This window comes from Salminus brasiliensis, chromosome 16, assembly GCF_030463535.1.
Source record: "Salminus brasiliensis chromosome 16, fSalBra1.hap2, whole genome shotgun sequence".
In the NCBI taxonomy this organism is placed as follows: Eukaryota; Metazoa; Chordata; class Actinopteri; order Characiformes; family Bryconidae; genus Salminus; species Salminus brasiliensis.
The window spans coordinates 15,748,288-15,771,577 of record NC_132893.1 but is presented as its reverse complement, the minus strand read 5'-3'; the positions used below and the strand labels follow the sequence as shown (position 1 = coordinate 15,771,577).

The 23,290-nt window shown below is 39.5% G+C and overlaps 1 protein-coding gene across 1 annotated transcript; it reads right to left on the bottom strand.

Annotated features, from left to right (window-relative positions):
- Window positions 1–4,999: 4,999 nt before the first annotated feature.
- smyd4 (SET and MYND domain containing 4) lies at window positions 5,000–15,432 on the bottom strand. The gene is made up of 10 exons (XM_072659145.1): window positions 15,198–15,432; window positions 14,865–15,009; window positions 11,856–11,945; window positions 10,723–11,734; window positions 8,165–8,383; window positions 7,876–8,045; window positions 7,245–7,380; window positions 6,515–6,631; window positions 6,109–6,232; window positions 5,000–5,276 (listed from the first exon to the last, which is right to left on the bottom strand). The coding sequence occupies exons 1-10, from the start codon at window positions 15,329–15,331 to the stop codon at window positions 5,147–5,149; spliced, it is 2,277 nt and encodes a 758-aa protein (XP_072515246.1). The 5' UTR covers window positions 15,332–15,432; the 3' UTR covers window positions 5,000–5,146.
- Window positions 15,433–23,290: the final 7,858 nt, after the last annotated feature.

Genomic DNA, 23,290 nt, shown 5'->3' with positions numbered 1-23,290 from the left:
CCACCTCACGCAATTCTGACAACTCTTCCATCCCTTCTGTTCACTTGTCTGCTGAACCGAGACAAGCATTAGCACCGCCAAAGGAGCTCTGAGCGCTCCAGGCTTTCTACAACCAGCTTACACACGTGGTGTGAACAGGCTCAGTTACCTGATGGAATTACTTGGTGGAAATCAGCTGTGGAAAATTGACCAGACGACTCTCTTGCCCTTGAGGGGCAAACTCACACTCACTCACACACACATACACACTAAACACAGCAGTGGTGTACTAATGATCAGGGAGAGCAAAATGAAGGCAGTGATGACAGATATTTCAAGGATATAGAATGGGGCGTTCACTCTCACATACAGTCGACAAGCAAGTAAAAGATGACCTGATTCCCAAAAGGTATAGTGTAAAGGATGACAAATGCACTGTGCCATGGCAAAGCCATGTGCCTTCTGGGGTAGTCCATTGTATATTTGGAGATGTGGGTAGGGTTTTCCTACTGAAGAAGTCATCTTCTTTTCATCCTTAGCTTCATCACAGACATTGTGACAACAGGGTCAAAATGATACATACAAGGTCAGAAATATGCACACATCCACTTCATTTAGTGTTGCTGAAATCTCCAAAATGCCTTAACAGGCATAGGCCAAGGCCTAACTAAGGCCTAACTACCTGTTAGTGGTCATGATTGACTACAGCTGGTAGCTTCTCTGTGCTTACATTAATAGGGTTTGTTTAACAGCACTCATTGGATCAGTACAGATCTGAGATCAAGAAGAATATCATGAAGATATGAATTTAAGTCTGGAATGTCTCTTGGAGTAATTTCTACATAGCTACAGATTCCACGATCATCAGTTCAAACAACTGAATGTTATACAAATACAAGTTATTGGAAGGTGTAGCCACTTTCCAAGGTCTGGACGAAAATCCAAACTGTCACCCTCAGCTGAGAGGAAATTGTCAAATAGTTAAAAACAACCTAAGAACTTCCAATGCACAGGCCTGCTATGAACTGGATACTGCTGGAACACAAGTGTCACTGTCTACAGTTAAGTGCATTTTACTTTGCCATGGACTGAGAGGCCAAGAAAGAAACCCCTTTTATTCTATTTGTATAAGTTATATATTTGTAATGAACAATTTTGTTGCTGTTAGGATTTGACACTTCTTCCAGACTTTAGGTCAAATCCTAACAGCAACAAAATTGCTTATTACAATTATATAGATGCCACACAGATATATTTTACTCTCTGAATTGAAAAACAGCATATATAAACTGGATAAAGCATAATTGTTTGCTATTAAATAAGGATCAAACAGAAAGGATGAGGATTGACTCAATATCTTTGAGTCCAGGGCCCTAAACACTGAGGACCAAGTCCAAAATCTCAGTGTTCAAACAGAAACACATTATTTCCAGCCACATCAAAACAGTTAGCAAATCAATTTTATTACCTTAAAAACTAGAACTAAAGGTTTAATGTCTCAAAAAGACGAGAACGCAACCATGTTTCCAGCAGAATTCATTACCTTAAGGCTATTTTAACTGGACTTTTCATCAAAGCTCCACCTGAAAAAAAATCTGCTGCAAGAGAACAGAGCACATAACACAGCTCTAAAATCACTAAACTATCCTCCATTTACCTGCTACTTTACAAATGGATTGTGTCCAGAAGACATATTTTTCCAGTACCAAAACACTCCACAACTATGGCCCTCACCTCTTCATCATCAAGTGCTTCGTATAAGGTTCTTTCACACCTGAAATTATGCTTTCCCTCAACACGTGAATTCCCTCAGTTCACCAATAGACAACGTACGTCAACTGAGGTTGCCATTCTCTAATTCTACACTGACCCAACTGGAAAATAAAAACCCTATGTGAACAACCTGATGATTTTAATTGACTTCAGCTTAACGTTCAACTCAGTTAGACCTTCCAAACTGGTAGAAAAGTTTTCAGAGCTCTTCAATATGTAATTAGACTTTTTCACTAACAGACCACTGTCTATTAAACTCAACTGCCCCACCGTCTTTACTCTCATTCTAAATACAGGTATGCCCCAGGGCTGCATGCTCAGTCCACTCCTCTACTCCCATTTCACCAATGACTGCATACCTGTTTATAGATTTAACTCCATCATCAAATCTGCAGATGACACCACAGTATTTGGCCTGATTTGTAACAATCATGAGACTGCTTATAGATAGGAGGTGCAGCATTTTGTTTTAATGGTGTGACAGTAACAACATCTTACTGATCACACAGAAGACTAAGAAGCTCACTGTGGACTGTCAGCAGACCAGTGAGACCATGCAAATACCCCAGTCTGCATTAATGAAGGTGGAGTGTGCGTCTAGTTTCAAGTTTCTAGGCGTTCACGTCTCTGATGACCTCACCTAAACCTTTAACTCCGCCACACTGGTAAACAGAAACGCTTCTATCTTCTCAGATACTGGTGAATTGTGATTGGTGTACCACAAATTGCATTGGTTTGGTATGCAATTCCACAGTTTCTGCATAGAAAGCCCTTAAGCAGGTGGTGCAAACAAACCAATGCATGATGGGTGCCCAACTCATCTCCACTGAAAACTATATTATGTTCTACCTTGTTCTGCACAATTTGCACACCAGTGCATCCTTATTTATACATTCCATACTTAGCACTTCTGGATCCAACTAATAAAATCCAGGTTCATACCTACAGCTGAGCTCCAGAACATATATTTTATTTCTGCTGCACTTTACTTTCAACATTGCACTTTTAACGGTCATTTTACTAAACTATTTGTATTTTTTCTATTTTGTATTATTCATTATTTAATTCTTTAATCATTTTAGGACAAATGACTTTCCTTTTGTTCTCTCTGTTCTATAAGTTTACGTGACATGTCAAAACTCAGGATGCAGTTGAAGGCCATCCATCCGTACTGGGCTTTAAGTCATGCAGGGCCTGTGGTTATGTAATCTGCTGGGCATTTCTGCCACTATGGGAATACCCTCAGTAATAAGGAGAATCAATGTGTTTAGAAGTGGAGTATAGAAGTGGGGAGTATGCTTATAACATGTCTATCACAACACTAAGGTCATGTGGCTAAGGAAAATAAAAAGCCCACAATACCATCATCATTATTACTATACTGTTTTGAAAGTACGGCAGTACTACTGAGTATTTCCTCATAGCATATGTTTTCAGCCAATGAGGATGTGTGCTCTTATAATTCTCAAAATGTGTGCAAGACGTGTGAATAATTACATTCAATGTTCAAACAATATTCATAATAGCTATTTTCAGTAGTAAGACTGTTCTTCTATTTATGGTCTTGTTTTGAGCACTGCCTGTTTCCATGCCTGTTTTGAGCCTTGAAGGTGAGTGTGAGGTCACAGCTACAGTGCATGTCCTCCTGAGCTGTATAATCACATTAGCTGCTGACTGTTACAAAGATGTACTGTTTTCAGGAGCCTTGACCACAAGCTCAAACCAACTACTGGAAAAAAACAACACCATAAACACCATAAATATCCACTAATGTACAGCAGGTCAGTGGGCCGGAAGCCAGTAGGGCTGCTGTCCCTCGGTACCCAAACAAATTAACCAATCAATCAACCTGTGCCTGTAGTCCTTCACTATCTGTCAGAGGAATAGAAGAGAGGTGTGCAACAGTTCAGCTCATTTTGGTGCTCCCAGAGAATAATCCATGACCAAGAATCTTGACTGTGAAACAGTCATCAGCACCACGAACATAGGACTGGTACTTTCTTCTACAGTCACTATTAAAGCTAGGCATGAGATTAATTAGAGTGGCTAGCACACACTAGAGTGGGTAATTGGGAGAGACAGGAGAATTCTCATGGGGCTGGTAATCTTTTGGGCCAGTTACAGTAAGCTAACATTTTTACTTTTTGACATAATTTGAATAATACTGCCAAAATAATGTCAGAATCTAATGATGAATGGACAGTCCTTTTTTTCTATTAAAGATTAAGAAGAATCTTTCCATCTCCTGTAAAGGTGCTATTTTGGAGATAAGCAATATATGAAAGAACACATACTATAAATACAAGAACACAACAAGCTACAATTATTCTGTATTTTAATTTCAGGGTAAAATGTTAATGTCAAATGCAAAACAGCCAATAAGTGTGCATAGAAGGTGTGCTAATAAACTGGTTGGGTATGCTTTTGCTAGCTCGTTTACACATACCTCTCCTAATAGCTCACCCAGGGTATATCAGTAGTTTTGAAACTCCACTCTTTTTACCTGTTCTAATGCACCAGATTCAGGACAGTGTGTCTCCAGCACTTGAGCTAAGCAGCAGTGCTGAATGTCATCATTAGTGTTTAGTATGACAAACAGTAAAAAGAGAGCAGTGTGTGCCACAGGAAGTCCAATTATTCTGCTATGAATGCATAACACCTCCATTCTGGATAATAGGATTCTCCTATTGGATGCTCTCTTTTCTGCTCTATTTCCACTTAGGGTGTGGGAATGTGGGATGAAGCAATACAGCCATATTAGATGAAAGGCTGAAATACTCATTCAATGGCTGAGCTCGATTTTCTCAAGGACACTTTAGCACAAATATTACCATTGCATGGCAAAAACACTATCACTTTAAACATCTTTAGATAATCTTACAGTTATATAAATAATGTCTGGGGGAAAAGACTGGTCAGCAAGAGTAGAGCATATAAAACATCTACATGACAGAATGAAACCGATAAATCTCTCCTATAGACTTAAGCAGATGTAGGCAATCTTGGAAGGGCTAAATTTATCTCCAAGTTTAATCTAACACACCAATATTCAGCAGTCTCTCTGTGTAAGATCTGTAGAGGACAGATATAAAAGCCTGCACAAGGTGTAGCACTTTGTGCGGACCTGATCGACATTTTTGATAAAGACTGTCCCCTGTTGGCCAGAGAGGGTATAAGAGTTCAAATGATCAGGGCTAATGCAACTCAATACACCAAAAGCCTATCAAAAAAATAAATCACATCAAAGTTTCAAATATTAACTATATTTATTTACAAAGGCATCAAATGCATCCATCTTGCATTACAATTCTCACTATATGCTACAGTAAAAGGCAAGAAATGTGACTGATCCAAATTAGTAAGTGAGATAATGAGGATGATGATTATGATGATGTTACACAGCTCCATGTAAGCAGGACTCCATTTCCTGGAGCTCTTGCAGCTCTTCACAGTGAGGGTCACAGTGGAGGGAGAGGAGATGCCGGGCTCTGGGGATTACTTGCAGAGCAGACTGCCTGTCTCTCCTGCAGGGTTTGAAGATTATAAAAAAGAAAGGTATTGAGGTTGTGGTATATGATTGGAAAAGTAGAATAATGGAAGACTGTAAAAGTAAAATACACATTAGGGCTGTCCGGTATGGAAAACAACAAAAATAAATAAATAAATAATTTTGGCTGAATGGCAATACAGGTTATGTTTTCTTCCAAAAAAAAAAAGAAAAAGAAAAGAAAACTCCATGAAACCCTTTGTCTTCAACATTAACATAGATAGTCCTTAATTTTTTTTTTCTATTAAAGATTGAGAAGAATCTTTCCATCTCCTGTAAAGGTGCTATTTTGGAAATAAGCAATATATGAAAGAACACATACTATAAATACAAGAACACAACAAGCTACAATTATTCTGTATTTTAATTTCAGGGTAAAATGTTAATGAGCTGTCAAATGCAAAACAGCCAATAAGTGTGCATAGAAGGTGTGCTAATAATAATTTGTTTTTCATTTTAACAATATTGAGAGATGAAAGAAATAACTTACAATAATGTTTAATTAATAATAATAGTAACAACAACAACAATGACAACAACAACACTGAAGTTATCCGTTGTAAAATGTAATTCACAAAAATGCAAGCTTCTTGAATCAGGTGCAGTACAACAGCTGAAATAAGTAACATGTTTAACTGACAAAACACACTGTAAAGATAAACAATTTAAAAATCACTTTTTACTGTCTAATTTAGGCTATGATAAACAAAACATAAAGATCTTGAACACAAACATTAAAAATAAAACTTGAAGTGTCTTCACATTCCAAAGTAAAACTTGAATGAAAATAAGGGAGTCTTAAACCTCACCCGTTAAAGTGCAGCTGTGTCAGTTTAAAGAGCTGCCGGCCCAACTCCACACTGTCTTCCCCATACTGTGAACGCACAGCATGAACACTGTGTTTCAAATGAGATGCAGCCTTCCTCCAGTCCCCTGCATGACACACAGTAATGACATAACACACCACTAAATGTGAACATATTTCTGTTCATTTTTCAGTGCTATTTGTTCCACTTTTTAAGTCTGCACTGTGTGAATGTATGCAATTATGTGCCTTCCCCCCATCAGAGATCATAAAAGTAAATGCACGTTTTTAAATTAACAACATTGATTTGATTATTTTACATAGACTGTTCAAGGTCCCTCTGAGCTAGAGATATACTATATTCACATACTAAAGGTTATTTAAAAGGACAGACTGAATCCTGTTCTCACCCATGGTCGCATACACCCGTGCTGTTGCGTCAGCTAGCTCTCCCTGCACTGGGTGAGTCTTCATTAAAATGCTGTCTGCCTGAATAGCTGCTTCCTTTAAGATCCTCAGGGCCTCATCTAACAGCCAGAGAGAAATAAACAAATATTATTAGCTACTTTAAATAAAGAGGCAAAAAATAAATAAATAAAAAATAACCCACCACACAATGAGCACAATCAGACAAGTCAGACAACCCAGAAATGTTTTTCTTTATTGCAAGAGATGGGCTGATCAGTGTTTTTGAGGTATATACCAAAAGTTGATCTTTCAGCCTCATCAGCCAATCACATATCCCAATCGAGGGCGGGGTTGGATGCCACATTAACATTTCCTAGTAATGCATCGCTGTATTGGGCTTCTGCACTTTACTTTCGGTACTTAACTTCTTGGAAACAACCACATTTAGTGTCGTTAGTGGTCTTTGCTCACCGTACTCATCATACAAGGCTGAGTGACAGACTCTCGATAGTGGCGTCTGCTTTTTGCCTATGACGCACGATAATATGTGAGTTTGAGTCATAAACTAAAAAAAAAAGAAAAAAAGTGACATTTAGCAGAGAGGTGGCTTCAATGGGGTGAGGTCAGTGGCCGATGCTGATACACAGGTGATCAATTCTTCCATCTATTTACAGCTATGTAAAATCCATTGTAGAAACATTCACGTTTCCAACAACACACCATCTTCCTCACCTACTCTGTTGTTTTCCAGGAATTCTAAAGCTTGGTGCAAGCGGTGCTGCAGCAACTGCATTCTTCTCTGCAGTGCTATATCTGAGATTTGATAATCACAGGATGACTGTGAACAAACATGCACATCTGCCCTGGCCTGAAAAACAAAAGTCTTGAGTTATCTTTAACACACATGGCCAACAAAGCATACATTTTTGAGGTGTTTAGTGGCAGTAACACACTTGATGGCACAATGCAAACAGTCATTTACTATTCAAAACAACCTATAACCCTACACATCTTCTATGTACTGTCTGTCACTGTGAAGTAGTGGTAAATGCAATAAATAACAATAAAACAATAAAATCTATCTATTTATCTATCTATCTATACACATAAATAGATAGAAATACCATTCCCTACCCGAGGATCTTTCAACCTTTTATAAAAACTATTGTAAAGCATCATCTCTGGCATGCACACTGTTCATGTAATGTGCTCAGCTTTCTGTGATGTAACTTTTTGAAGGATTCAACTTTTCAGGCATGTGGTTTTATTACAACACTCAGCAAATCCTAAATGATGTTTGCTTATGTAAATGGCACCACATCTAAATAGCTTCACATCTGACCTGTCTGTACTGCAGTGTTACCTGAAGGGAGCTTCCACATTTTTCACACTTGAGCCCAGGGGATGATGTTGCTAGTTTCCCAGTTCCAGCAGCTTGCTCCAGCTCACAGGCCTCACAGTGACAGTTGAAAAAGTACTGCTCCAGCAGTTGGTGCTGCCGTTTCCTAACATCCATTCTGCTGCAGTGAGGGCCTGGGTGAAGAGACCAAGGCTACACAGATGAAGAATAGATTTGCACTTGGCAACATTACAATTTTACTGCTATTTGAGAATAAAAAGAGCATACAGTGACTTAAAATGTATTTTTATACCATAGCAATGCAACAGCTCCTGTCCTGCAGCAAGGTCTTTGCATGCTCTGATGGTTACTGTGACGCCTGAAGCAGAGGAACCTGGAGTGAAGTGGAGACCCAGACCGAAGGAAATGGTGGTGTTAGGACGGCAGGAATGGTTGAGCAGACTGAGAATGGGAAAAATTGCAGTTGCAATGCGGACTTCCCCACTGGACTGCACTACGAGGTTCTTGTCCTCTAGGAGAAAGGAAAGTGAACCATGCATTTAGTTCAGTTAGAGCGAATAAAGTAGTAACCCTTTCACAGTCCTTGGAGCCATCTGTATGTTTGTTCTGTTCCATTACCCAGTCAGGTCAACAAAGGTAACAGAGTAATGACTGCCTGCGTGAGGGCTGCGTGAGAAACAAAAGTAAAGAGTGGACTCAGAGGCCTCTGCACAATATATCAATTTGTTACTGTGACATTACTGCAATACTGACATTTTAGAAAGTGTGCAATATGGAAATTGTTCTGTGAATAATCACTGAAGTTTGACCAAACACATGAATTTTGTTTCTTTGAGGCGATCTGTGAGGGATTCACATACATATGTTTGTTCAAAAATAATATAGGTTGATCCTTAATGACATTATACCCTCACTAAGCACTTTCTTAGGAACACTGTACGAACACTGGGTAGAACCTTTTAGTTCTTTTCAGAGAACACATTTACAACGATGTAACACTTCCTTCACAGCTGGCACTGTATTGCAGGTTGGGTTCACAAAGTTATGCTTTTGTCACCAATTTCTTCATCTGTCCTTCTCCATTGCAGTCTTAAATCAAGTCAAGTCAAGTCAAATTTATTTGTATAGCGCTTTTTACAACTGTTGTCGTCACAAAGCAGCTTTACATAATTAGTACTTAATAAAGAACAGAGACAGAGAAGAAAGAAGGAATAGCATGAATTTCTGTTCTTGGACGACAAAAGCAGAACCCTGCATGGTCCTCTGGTGTTACAGGTCATCCACCTCATAGTTCAACATGGTGTATTCTGACATGTTTTATGCTCACCAGAGAGATCATCTATTTACATCTAATTTAGCATGGCCAATTCACCTACCATGTGTATTTTTGGGAGAAAAACAGAGTAGCTGGAGAAAACCCACATGAACACATGGAGAACACACAACTCCTCATAGTGACCGGATCAAGAATTGAACCTCAACCCCAGACAGGTAGCATGCAGAGCCACTGTGTTAAGAATCATTAACCACCCAAATTATATCTATAACCACCCAAATTATATCTATATTATAAAAATTAGTCCTATAGTGGTCCCTTTCCACAGGTACGCAGGATAAAGGGCAACCGATAAACACAAACAGCAACAGATGGGCTACAGTCTGTTGCAGTGTGTGAAAGGTGAAAGGTGCACGTATTTGTCACTGTACAGTGTACACTGTACAGCGAAATGTGTCCTCCGCATTTAACTCATCTGGTAGTGAACACACACTCACACACACACATGTGTTAGGGGCAGTGAGTACACACACACACACCCAGAGCGGTGGGCAGCCAACTCCAGCGCCCGGGGAGCAGAGAGGGTAAAGGGCCTTGCTCAAGGGCCCAACAGTGGCAGCTTGCCGAGCCCGGGAATCGAACCCACAACCCTGTTATCGCTATCCCGTCGCTCTAACCGCTGAGCCACCACTGCCCTAATGTACAGTGATGCATGCTATACATGATTGAGGGTACATGTCAATGTGCATTTATCGCAATAATGATACAAAAATACAATGTTTTTTTGCAATTCCAGTGCTCACTTATACACAGTCATATTAGAATATGATGACCATCTACACCCTTGGCTGTGAGTATTTTTGTATAGTAGTCCTTAAGAATCTGTCACTATTAATGTATTTTGTTTGTAATTACATGTATCGCTAGGCGAGGGGTGGTAGCATCTCAGCCAACTTTGTGAGATGTTCTAGAACTGCCATAGTGAAGGTGTACAAAGAAGACGCACATTGCACATCGCACATCGCACATCGCACATGGATTGTCTCCCAACGCCATAACAGTGGTGCCCCGCGAGCCACTGATACCAGAGGGGAATGACAACTTCAGCGAGTGGTACAGATCGATGAACACGTCACTTTTGTCAGCCAACAGAGTCCATGCTATTCTCATCTGAGCCAAGGGTGGTTATTCCCACTATTAGGTAGGTGGTCATAATTCAAATATGACTGTGTATAATGCGTAGAGACATACAGAAGGGATCCACTATTTAAAAGCAAATGGACCCTATACCCTGACTTAAGGTAATGGTATTGAGTGCTACTGCTTTCTAAAGGAGCTCACTGCGTAACATATGCTTTACATAGGAATCTGACAGTTTTGCCCAAAAGATTAAACAAATCTATAATGCATGAAACAGCAAGTGAACAGGGAAATTAACCTTTTTTGATAGCTATTGAAATAGTCTGAGATAATAAAATCCGTTTTTGTGATTGACCCTAAAAACAAAGTCTAAACAAAAGCTAAAATGAGTCTGTAAACACAGCTAGTCATAAAGACAGAAAGTTGTTTCTGACCTTTGATGCTCATTGCTGTCACAGCCTGAGCGTTACACCGCAGTTGCATCATGTGTCTCAGAGCTGTAGCTCCCAGTATGTTCTGCTCTACTCCCGAGTGCGCTTTTCCTCCTCCTTCTGGCTCATGGCAGGTCCATGTTTCTGGTAAAGGCCCTACCTCTTTCAGTCGCTGATGGAGGACCGCAATGGTAAAAGCCAACAGGAAGCGTAAGCTGAGGGGATGGTTAACCACATGTGGTAGCAGGCTATAGACGCCCAAGTATGATCTTCCACGGTAAGAACTTGAATGGTCAGAACACTCAGAAAATCTGCTGGATCCTCCTTCACTTAGATCTGACAGGAAGCCCTCCAGAGGATAAGAACTTTGACCATGAAATTTAGCATCTCTTGAGTCACAGCTGACAAGGGCTATCCCTGACACATCACTAACCTCCCTCGCCTTTTGGACCTCCTTTAGCCCAGCTTTCAGAGTCACTCGAAAGGCCAGATGTGCCAGCACTCCAAGGGCCAGCAGCTCAGAGCCAGCTGGGCACTCCCAGCAATGGTACTGCTTCCACGCCTCATCTGAACACCTCTGCCCACAGTACTGGACATAACTACAGCCCAAACATGGCACAGCACTCAAAGTCTGACACAAGCAGTGATGGCAGTATCGGTGCTGTGTTCCAAACAAACAAGCTTTGCTGGTCCTTGTGTGCTGTCCAATGGTAGGTATAAGAACAAAGCTGAAAGCCTGGTCCTTAACCACTATGTCTCCTGCTGCTTTATTCTCAGTGGCCAGCAGGTAACGACCCTTTTCAGGAGTGAAGTGAACAGACACGCCGGTTGGCAGACAGTTATCACCTTCCTTCTCCTCAGCAGTCTGTGGTGTATGATGCTTTGAGGGTGGCTCTTTTGATTGTTCCTGTTCTTTAAGCCGATTCACACACTGTGTCCGTCTGTCTAGCAGCTTGCACTGCAGGTGGTTTGGGTAGCCTTCATCCAAAGCTCGCTGGATGTCCTCCATGCATTTCTAAATATCAGACATGGACAAATAACTCTGACTCACATATGGATACCTTACTTTGGTACACATACAATACTGGTGCAATAAATAAATAAATAAAATTAAGAATTAAAAAATGAAAACTTACACTGTAGTGACCAAGGTGGAAGAGGGCAGCTGAACGGTTGGCATAACATAAAGAAAGCTGTTCGGTTTTCTTTCCAGCATGACACACACCCTGAAATATACGAGACAGACCTCATGGAAACATAAGAAACATCTATCCATCTTCATTTTAGTTCTCTCAAGTGCTAAATGTCCCAATCCGTAGGACCAAATCCATAGCTTCCCAAGCCTGATCCTGGTCCACTGCACTGTACATTTTAGTGAATCCTTGCTCTAATACACCCTCAGCGACTCACAAAGAGATTGCTAATGAGCCAATTAGTATGAGCAGGCGTGTTTGGAGCAGGGAAACAGTAAAATCCAGGGGTTATTACAGGGCCAACCGAGTTGGAAACCACGGACCAAACCGAACACTCCTGAATTACTTTACATTTATGGCCTTCAGCAGTCGCTGTTATCCCGGGACATGATTCTCAAAGCACCATAGAGAATACTAACGACGGCCATCCTAAAAACTTGAAATATGACCACTTTGTAACCTTTTAGTGATTGTCTCAAGGCGTTATTTTCAAAAACAGGGCCGAACATCCTAAGGGAGTCTCAGCGTGACAGTGGGCTAAAACTGAAAGCAAAGGAGGCACCTAGTGGTATGTTCGCTGTATTGCTGTGTACTAACATAGAGCCTCAACAAGTAACTGACAATACAATGATGAAAAAAAAAACAATCCCATTCACACTGTGTATTTAAAAAAAAAAAAGAAAAGAAAAAAAAGAGAACTTTTCTTGAATAGTAGTTAAAAAGTTTGCTAAGTGGATGTGGCAGCACAACTGTCCTAAATGAACAGAGAACACCCTCTGCATAGTAACTGCTAAAACATCGTAAACTGTGGTGAAGATGTTAAAAATACCATGTCTATGTCTGCTTTTCAACTCTATTTATTTAAGTAAATACAATAACCACTGCTGTCTAAAGGGATGAGCTACATCCCTGAGCCTGTCTAAACTGTGCAGCTAAATGCCATTTTTTGATTACAAAGACAGCTAATATAAGAAGACTTGCATACAGGTAATAACTGAAAGCAAGTTTATTCTTATCTAGATTTTTTTTCCCATTCCATTCTCTGACCACACGACAACTAAAAACAGCTTCTGAAAGCTGCTTCCCATAGGTTTTTACAAAAGACAATTTGTTTTTAACAATAAGCCCCTTTAGTCTGTAATGCACAGTTTAAGCTGTTTAGCTACAAAATGTCCCTTAACCCACTTATGGCCTCTTTAACCCATGTCTAACCATAATGCCTACACATGATAAATGGCCATATATGCACATATATGGTTTAGTTTGTCTCCCCCACTATTTGCTAACCTATATTTTTGGTTACAAAAATGGGCTTAGCAGAGGCAATTAAAGTTCCAACCAACAAACAGATTAACTGGAAGTGTATTCCAATTAAACATTCTGTATTTTACTAACAAAGAGCTAATCAACTACTAAAAAACTATGTTAGATAAAGTATCAAACATGTTTGGCACTTGGTGCATTTGGAAAGTACCTCTAAAATAAATCACCTCACAGTTGAACTGCCCAGGGGAAAGAGAGTTATCTATGTGCATGTGGAAAACAGCAAAGTTTTTCTGAATATGTGCAACCAAGAATTTGACCCTGCACCTTGAAATCCTTATGGTTTTCCCTCTGTATATTTTTACAGTTTTAATAACGTTCCAGCGGTTTTACTACCATAGGTTTGTTCATGCTTGCCACTAGGATTGGAAGGATCTAGTCCCTGCAACCTTAGTTCCTGGAAGTCAACATCCCAATGTTGCCCTTTATTTGGCAGCCACTCTGGTGGGCCTCATAGCCAACAGTGATGAGTCTGCCTACAGAAAGGAAATTGAGCAGCTGGTGTCCTGGTGCAGCAACAACCACCTGCTGCTAAACACAGAAAAGACTGTAGAGATGGTGGTGGACTTCCGACGCAATCCACCCACCCTTCCCCCCCCTCCACATCAACAACACTGCAGTATCCATGGTGGAGTCACTCAAGTTCCTGGGCACCACCATCTCCAGAGACTTGAAATGGGAGGAAAACACCCTCTCCATCACCAAGAAAGCTCAACAACGAATGTTCTTCTTGAGACAGCTCAAGAAATTCAACCTGCCACAGACCCTGATGATCCAGTTCTACACAGCGATCATCAAGTCCATTCTCACAGCCTCCATAACTATCTGGTTTGGTTCCTCCACCTCACAAGAAAGAGCCAAACTCCAGCGCATCATCAGGACAGCAGAGAGGATCATTGGATGTAACCTGCCATCACTTCAGCAGATCTACACCAGCAGGATGAGGAAGCGGGCTGGCAAGATTACATCTGACCCCTCACATCCTGGACACCTCCTCTTCCAGACACTCCCCTCTGGTAGAAGACTGCGGTCCATCAAAACCAGCACAACACGTCATAGTAACAGCTTCTTCCCCAGAGCTGTAGCGCTCCTCAACCACAGTGGAAACCTCCCACTGTAAACCTCAAAACATACAACTGAACTGTACCAAACCGGACTGAACAGCTATTTTGCACTCTGCCTATTTGCACTGTCTATTTGCACACTGTACAGATGTTCTTTTCTGTAAATATCAGATCTTTACTTTCTGTAAATATCAGATCTTTATTACCTTTAGTACTTCTTACTTTTTTAATTTATCCCCTACCCTATTTATTGTTTAGTGTCATTTTTCCTTTAGTTTAAGACTGTGTTCTGTGTTTTTTTGTTACTTGTCATACGTGTTGCTCTCACCAAGACAAATTCCTTGTATGTGCAACATACTTGGTGAAATAAAGAGATTCTGATACTACTGTATGCCACTACTACTCTACTGAAACAACAAACAACTGCTACAGCAAGTGTAGTTCTTGGAGGCAAACCCACTACTTATGTAACAAGAGAGAGAGAGAGAGAGAGAGAGAGAGAGAGAGAGAGAGACAGAGAGAGAGAGAGAGAGAGAGAGAGAGAGAGAGAGAGAGAGAGAGTTACCTTGGAGTAATACAGTGCAGCTGACGTGTAGTCCTTCACTTTAAAGCTTAGGTTACCTTGCTCCCTAAACTTCACTGAACATTCAGCAGACTTTTTCACAGGATACTTCTCACAAATGCTGGCCAAAGCTTCAAGATCCTCTTGCCTGCATGAAAACATGAATGAATGACTGGACGAAAGCAAATTATTTAAGCACGTCAGAACGGAGTGGATTTTAAATACGCGTGGCTAAATAATGCAAAGCAAACATTAGAAAAACACTTTTCTCTCGCTGGCAAGGAACTTCAAAAACACCAGCACAATGAGGGGGAAATGTGAGTAAAAAGCACTGACTGCACTCGCGACTGGGCGAACTGCAGAATCTCGTCGATGTCTGTCAGAAGAGAAAAGCTCCAGCTCCTAGCAGATCCCAGATCGGTCCATTTCTGCTCAACATGTTGGGTCCACTCTGGACAAGGGAGATCCATTTACACCGCAAAGATGAGAAAATACGTGCAACCTATTACGACAATTTAAATATTAAGAAAAGGATAACAGCATTTGAAGTTTGCCTGCAACGAAGTAACTTCCTGTGCAGTGCTCAGCGCCACATTTCAAAATACAAGTTCCCCTGTCCGCGGCTCAGAGGAAATATTATTAAAATATATATTTTTTTTTTAATAGCAAATATAACTTATTGAGTGCAATCAAACTCCAAAACAATTCAAGAAATCAATCGTTTCATTATCAAAACTTTATCCTTACAATTTGATCGCATTATATAACATGAAATGAAAATCGCATTATATAACAGTCCTGTAAAATGTTTAGCTAGCTACCTAGCTTCGTTATGGAGAGTGCTTCGGTATTAACCACGGATGAAACAGTAGCCAACAGTCTTTCAGTTTAAAGTGAACAGTCATGCATTAAGGGTTTGGTACACTGGTGGTCATGATTACATATACAATCAAATGTTACATTAGCTTATATTGTTCATGAACCCCATTAATACACACACACACACACACACACACACACACACACACACACACACATATATATATATATATATATATATATATATATATATACATATACATTTCCTTTTTTTAACTCTAATATTATTAATATTATACTTACAGTACAACAAAGATTTTTGCCATCACATATCCTAGATAGCAGTGTCAGAGCACAAGGCCAGCCACGCTCTGGTGTCCTTGGAGCAGAGATGTTCATGGCCTTGCAGATGTGGGTATTAAATGCACAACCGTATGAATAGAAACCCAGCATTCTAATCACTGAGCCTTATTGAAAATTACATTTTTCTTTGAATTTTTTTTTTTAAATAAATAAATAAATAAAAATCACTTTGAGAGCACATGCTCTATGTGTGAAAACTAGGCTGCCAAAACAGCTTGTATGAAAATGATTAAATTATGAAAGCTAACACATTTGCATACCTCCACCTATTCAGCTTTCAACAGCTCAGCTTCTGCCACTCTCACAATTGTAAGGAGTGTTATGGTCTGGACTACTTATTTTACATACAGTAGTCTTAAATGCACAGTCATTTGAATCTACGGGAGAAACAGACAGGAAAATAGCTGTATGGGAAATATAAAAAAATGGCTATTTTAGGACATAAACTTAACATATATCAGAATTGGACAGTGGGAAACACAAGCCCTTTACCATAATTAAACTACAATGTCACAATATTTATTGACCTGTACTTTGTGTTAGCTTGTAACGATCATCTTTAGGCCTGTGTGCATCAGCACCATCCAGAGATCATGGAGTTTTTCCCTAGTGGTGCCGTTTTTCAACTCTTATCTGGCATACTTGTTCTCAGCCCCTTTAGAGGGTCAATTATGAGGGAATGCTGCTGTATTTCATATATCACAGAATAAGCAGCAACTGCATTTTAAAGCCGTTTCATACATTTTTAGACCTGGCCATTATGTGAATAAAGTCACATTCGTTATGCAGGTTAATGTCTGTCAGTATGATTTTTATAGATGAGCTACTGACCATCAATACACCATCAGTAGGATTTATGTAGGAACTCAAGCTGAATCTTGATCATGATTGAGACCTCAGGTGCTTATTAGAGGAAAGTCAGTAGAAGTAGATCCTTCGTCTCATGTAAGCATTTGTAGATGTGCATTTGGACCATCAAAATAAAGTGAAACCTTTATTAATTCAGTAGACAGTCTACAGCATTTATATATTTCATTAATAGTGTGTGCAGAATTATTAGGCAAGTTGTATTTGAAAGGATTCTTTTTATTATTGAACAACTATGTTCTCAATCAACCCAAAAGACGCATTTCTGACATTCAAAAACAAAACCAAAAACAAATCAGTGACCAATATAGCCACCTTTCTTTACGATGACACTCAAAAGCCTTCCATCCATAGATTCTGTCAGTTGCTTGATCTGTTTGCGATCAACATTGCATGCAACAGACACCACAGCCTCCCAGACACTGTTCAGAGAGGTGTACAGTTTTCCCTCCCTGTAGATCTCATTTTATGAGAGATCACAGGTTCTCTATGGGGTTCAGATCAGGTGAACAAGGGGCCATGTCATCATTTTTTCTTCTTTTAGACCCTTACTGGCCAGCCACGCTGTGGAGTATTTGGATGCATGTGATGGAGCATTGTCCTGCATGAAAATCATGTTTTTCTTGAACGATACCAACTTCTTTCTGTACCACTGCTTGAAGAAGGTGTCTTCCAGAAACTGGCAGTAGGTCTGGGAGTTGAGCTTCACTCCATCCTCAACCCAAAAAGGTCCCACAAGTTCATTTTTGATACCAGCCCATACCAGTACCCCACCTCCACCTTGCTGGCGTCTGAGTCGGAGTGGAGCTCTCTGCCCTTTACTGATCCAGCCTCGGGCCCATCCATCTGGCCCATCAAGAGTCACTCACATTTCATCAGTCCATAAAACCTTAGAAAAATCAGTCTTAAGATATTTCTTGGCCCAGTCTTGACATTTTATCTTATGTTTCTTGTTCAAAGGTGGTCGTTTTTCAGCCTTCCTTACCTTGGCCATGTCCCTGAGTATCGCACACCTTGTGCTTTTTGATACTCCAGTAACATTGCAGCTCTGAAATATGGCAAAACTGGTGGCAAATGGCATCTTGGCAGCTTCACACTTGATTTTCCTCAATTCATGGGCAGTTATTTTGCGCCTTCCCCCCCCCCAACACGTTTCTTGCGACCCTGTTGGCTATTTGCCATGAAACGTTTGATTGTTCGGTGATCACACTTCAAAAGTTTGGCAATTTCAAGACTGTTGCATCCCTCTGCAAGACATCTCACAATTTTTGACTTTTCAGAGTCTGTCAAATCTCTCTTCTGACCCATTTTGCCAAAGGAAAGGAAGTTGCCTAATAATTAGGCACACCTTATATAGGGTGTTGTTGTCATTAGACCACGCCCCTTCTCATTACAGAGATGCACATCACCTGATTTACTTGATTGGTAGTTGGCTTTCAAGCCTATAGAGCTTGAAGTAAGACAACATGTATAAAAAGGATGATGTGATCAAAATACTCATTTGCCTAATAATTCTGCTCACAGTGTATTCTAAGGATAGAAACACTGTGGACGACACAAATCATATTTAGATATGCATTTGGCATTTCAACAGTTGTTCCGTAGACAACAATTTAAGACAACAATCAAAAGATTAGTTTTTAATCAAACATGCACATTAAACAGGAAACCTCACAAACTATAGCAGTGAAGTCAGTGGTCAGTGTGACATCAGAGGGAGAGTCTTCTGCATGCAGCCATTGCTTCTGCTAATTTAATAAATTCATGTTAATGTCTTAATTTTAAGTGCAGCAATAAATCAGTACTCAAATCAAGTATTCAAAAATGAGAATAAAAACCTCTACGATAATGTAAACTAACACTCATATAGCTGATAGTATAAAATTAGAACTAACTAATGGTGATTTACAGATGTTGTTCTAGATTAGGCACATGTTTAAGAATGTAAAAGAAATACTGCAATTCATTTTAAACATATAACAATATAACATATATAGACAAAAGTATTGGGACAACTGTGAAATCAAGGATATAAAAAGAATGAATCCTGCTTTTTTTGAGTAACTGTCTCTACTGTCCAGGGAAGAAGGATTTTGGAGGAGCATTGCTGTGAGGTTTTGATTGCATTCAGCGACTAGCTGTGTGTTTCTGAAGGCATTTGTACACCTGTGTTACTAGTGGGTGCAACTTGAAGTAGCTGAATGCATTTATTAAAAGAGTCCACAAAGTGTCCACAATTCTAGACGAGAATACTTTTGGGATGAGGTGGGGTGAATGCAATCAAATCCTCACAGCAATGCTCTTCCAAAATCTAGTAGAAAGCCTTCTTCCCCTCAAAAGTCCATCATTTTACTCCTCCTTCAAACACACATTAGACTCTTAGCTATTCCAACGACACGTCAATCACGTTTGTAGACCAATCAGGCGCAAGTTATAATGATGCGTAACCGAGGAGGTGGGAGGTAAACAGGAAGCTTTCCTCAGGAATACGCATTCTGTTCCAGCGTGACGCAAAACTCTATTTGGCAACAATTATCAATAAACTCATAAATCAAAGAAGAAAGTGTTTTATGTGGAGGTTTTAGGTTTTAGAGTTGGAACGGGAAAGTGAAACCGAGTGTCGGACAGCAGTGAGAGCTGTAAAAGCTAGAACAACAAAACCTGACTAAATAAAACAAGCAAAGGTGAAACTAGACCCTCCTGCCTATGTGAGCCTATTTACTACTGATTGCTCTGGATTTGGCTCTAGAATAAAACTAACCTGAATAAAACTCAAAAAGAGGATTGGAGAGGTGGATGACATACGTTTGTCAAGGAAGGTAAAGAAATACAGTCGGAACATGTTTCCATCAGGCGCATTTGATACGCAAACCCTTTTCTGCAGTAAAATCATTGTTATTTTGGAGAGGTTGGGGACTTCTAAAAATGGAGAAGCTGCCTGTTCACTGTCTGCTCCAGTCTTCAGTTTATAGTCTGTTAAATCTACATTTTAAAATGAAATTAAGGAAAACGTATTTTTTAGTGATAATCTTTACAGTTTGACTATTGCAGATCAAATTCAATAGTTTCAAGCGGAAAAAAGGTTAAAAAAAAAAAAAAAAAAAAAAGGACGAGGATACGAGGATAAACTCGACTTCATTTCAGAAGAAGCAATGAACAAGCAAATGCCCCAGTATTTTGTCCGCATGTTGTATCTGTCTTTTTCTTTTTATGTTGTGTTGAATCTCCATCAACTCATCAACGTGTTTTCCTTAATGTTAAAGAGTGTTTTAGGAAACCAGTGCATTTATCACATGATCTGGATCTGGATTCACGTTGGGGAATGAGGGCTGTTTACTCCCATTATGGAACTTGTAAAGGTGAAGGTCACTTTAGGTTTGTCTAAAATCACGTTAAGGTCATTTTTCCAGGCCTCCTATTACTGTGGTTATTAGCACAACAAAACGGAGACAGTTCAGGGTAAAGAGGTATAGGCAGACAATTCAGTCCAGTTTCACAGCGATTACACAGATTCAGGATGAAAAGCGACACCGCAGCGCCATCTACAGGTCAGATATCGTATCTGCAGCAGCAATTCCAGTTATTGACTGAGAAGAAGAGTCTACGATAATTTCCCCGATTATTAACGAGGCTAACCGTCTTGTATTAAGGGATTTTAGAATATTAAATATGTAAACATTACCATTGTGATTAGTGATATTAAAGCATTAGCAACAAACACAATAATGTAATTTCCTTTATGTATTACAGACACGTTGTTTCAGTGATACAGAACTTATTATTACTTAATAAGAAGAAGAAAAAAAAGAAAAAAACATATTTACAAATCATTATGAAATGTTTGTATTTGGGTTCAGGGTTGGGAAAGATTTATGCTGTGAAGCTAAATTTAGGTTTGAGAAAGCCCATGGGCTTGGAGCGGGAGTTACGGTGTGGGATTATACGTCCTGTATAGCTTGACACCACATTTAGCATTTTTTTTTCTTAATTCAGTTTTGTCTTGTTTTGTCTTGGTTCATCTCAATGTTTCTTCTTCTTGACCGAGGGAGTTTTTCCTTGCCACTGTTGCCACTAGCTTGCTCAAAAGAGGCTTGGACCTCTGTAAAGCTGCTTTGTCACAACCTTCTTAGTAAAAAAGCACAATATAAATCTATGTTGATTAATTGGTTGATTGGTTGATTTGGAATTGGGTTTAGATTTGGGAGAGCTTTATGCTATGCATCAAGTTTAGGTTTAAGAAAATTTAAATGTTCAGAGCTGTAGTTGGGTTTGGAGTTAGGTTTAGGTTTGGGTAAACCTTGTGGTTTGGAATTGGTTGGTTTCAAGCTGTGGGTTAGGGACAGCGTTGGGGTTGGAAGACCCAAACATATTGGAATTAGGTTTAGGTTTAGGTTGAGAGAGCTCAAGAGTATAGTGCTGTACAGGGTTTTGGGGTTAGTGTTAGTGTTAGGGTTGAAATAGCCATAGCGTTGGGCAGAGGTGTCACGTAATGAAGTACAAATGCTTTGTTGCCTTACTTAAGTAAAAAGTTTGGTTTTCTGCACCTTCTTCAAAGGTTCTTTGGTTAAGGTGATGGTTCTATATAGAACTATTAACACCCATAGAACCTTTTGAATGCCTTTGCAGCTTAGGAAAGAGTTCTCTTGTAAGTAATTTAATTTTGCCTATACTGACTTTGGTGGTCAAGTATACATTTTGGTATTAATTTTTTGAATAGGTGTTGCCCAGCATTTATTGGTTCATTTTTATTTTTTTATTTTTTTTGGTTCATTGGTTCGTTTGGATGCACTACAACTTCATAGATAATGATTTAAGTAATAACACTCATATTTTTGTAATAAAAATAATAATAAAAAACGAACTATATTATTGTAACTAGTAGTAGCATAAACCACACAACAGCAATACTAAAAATAATTATTGTTATCGTTGTAATTGTGTGATTTATAATTATACTACTGTGTCAATAATGCCATTTATGATTATGGTGTAATATTCACATAACTACATTTTAGAGAGCACTATTAATGCTGTTAACTATCTATGTCCTATATGTCCTATACAGATTCATAGGACACGGAGCAGAGCAGGGAGACTGAAACTGCAGTAAAAGAGGACATTTCTCCCCATTGATTCAGAACAGATGGACTGACTCTTCTTGACGGAATCAACTCTTAAGAATCAATTCCCAGTTCTGAATCAGTTTCTCTCTCATGGCGCGCGGACACGTTCTCTCTGCGTCTGTTCAGCGGCGAGCCACTGGCCTTCGCTCTTCACTCTGAGGTAAGCCTGCAGTCTGTACAACGTTTTACACAAACAGTCATTTATCACAAGGTTTTGAACCAATGGTTACACTTCACGAGTAAACATTCATATGAGAACGGATAGTTAAGATGCCAAACTAGATCAATAACTGTAATAACTAGATTACAATTTATTTTATTCCTCTATTTCGACTATTGGCGACGGCTAACTAATGTTCGCTTACAAATGCTAGCACTAGCTAACTTGCTAGCGTATGTTAGCTATTAAGCAAGTATCAGCTCTAGCTAGCTAGCCGTCTAGCTAGCTACCTAGCTAGCTAAGTTACTACCTAGCTGTCTATTTTAAAATAAATATCATACTGCCTAGCCAACGTGTTAACCATGTCTTAAAATCACCTAGCTAGCTAGTTTAAAATGAGCAATATAAAAGACTTGTAAATTCGTATCAGCTAACGTTTTCTTCTTTTTGTAGTGTGACATTTGTATAAAATTTGATGTTTTTTTTTTACAGTAAGTTGTAAAATACATTTGTTCTTGATCCTTGAATAACCTTTTCCCTCTTAGAGCATAAGATTGACAGGGCAACTTTAGGCGTTTTCACAGAGTGAATGGCAGAGACAATGGCAGAGATTAAGACATGGTTGTTGTGGCGCAACAGATAACACCACTACCTGCTAGTTACAACACCATGTGGGAGACCAGGGTTCGATTCCCGGTCTGGGTGACTATGCTGCGCTACACCAATAAGAGTCCTTGGGCAAGACTCCTAACACTGCATTGGCCCACATCTGTAATACAAGTAACCTTGTAAGTCGCTCTGGATAAGAGCGTCAGCTAAATGCCATAAATAAGAAGCAGGCAATTTTAATGTCTATTCTGGAAAAAATGTGTACTGTACAGTGGTGTCACACATTTGTCCAGTCTAAATGTAATTCAGTTCATGCTGTTTGCTTAAAAGTCTGCTAACTACTGAAATAAAAAATTAAAAATTGTTAACATTTGTAGCTATATTTCATCATAAATGTTTACTGATTGATGAATCCTGTGCTGTGGCAACAGTGGCAAGGAAAACCCCCCTCGGTCAAGAAGAAGAAACATTGAGACGAACCAAGACAA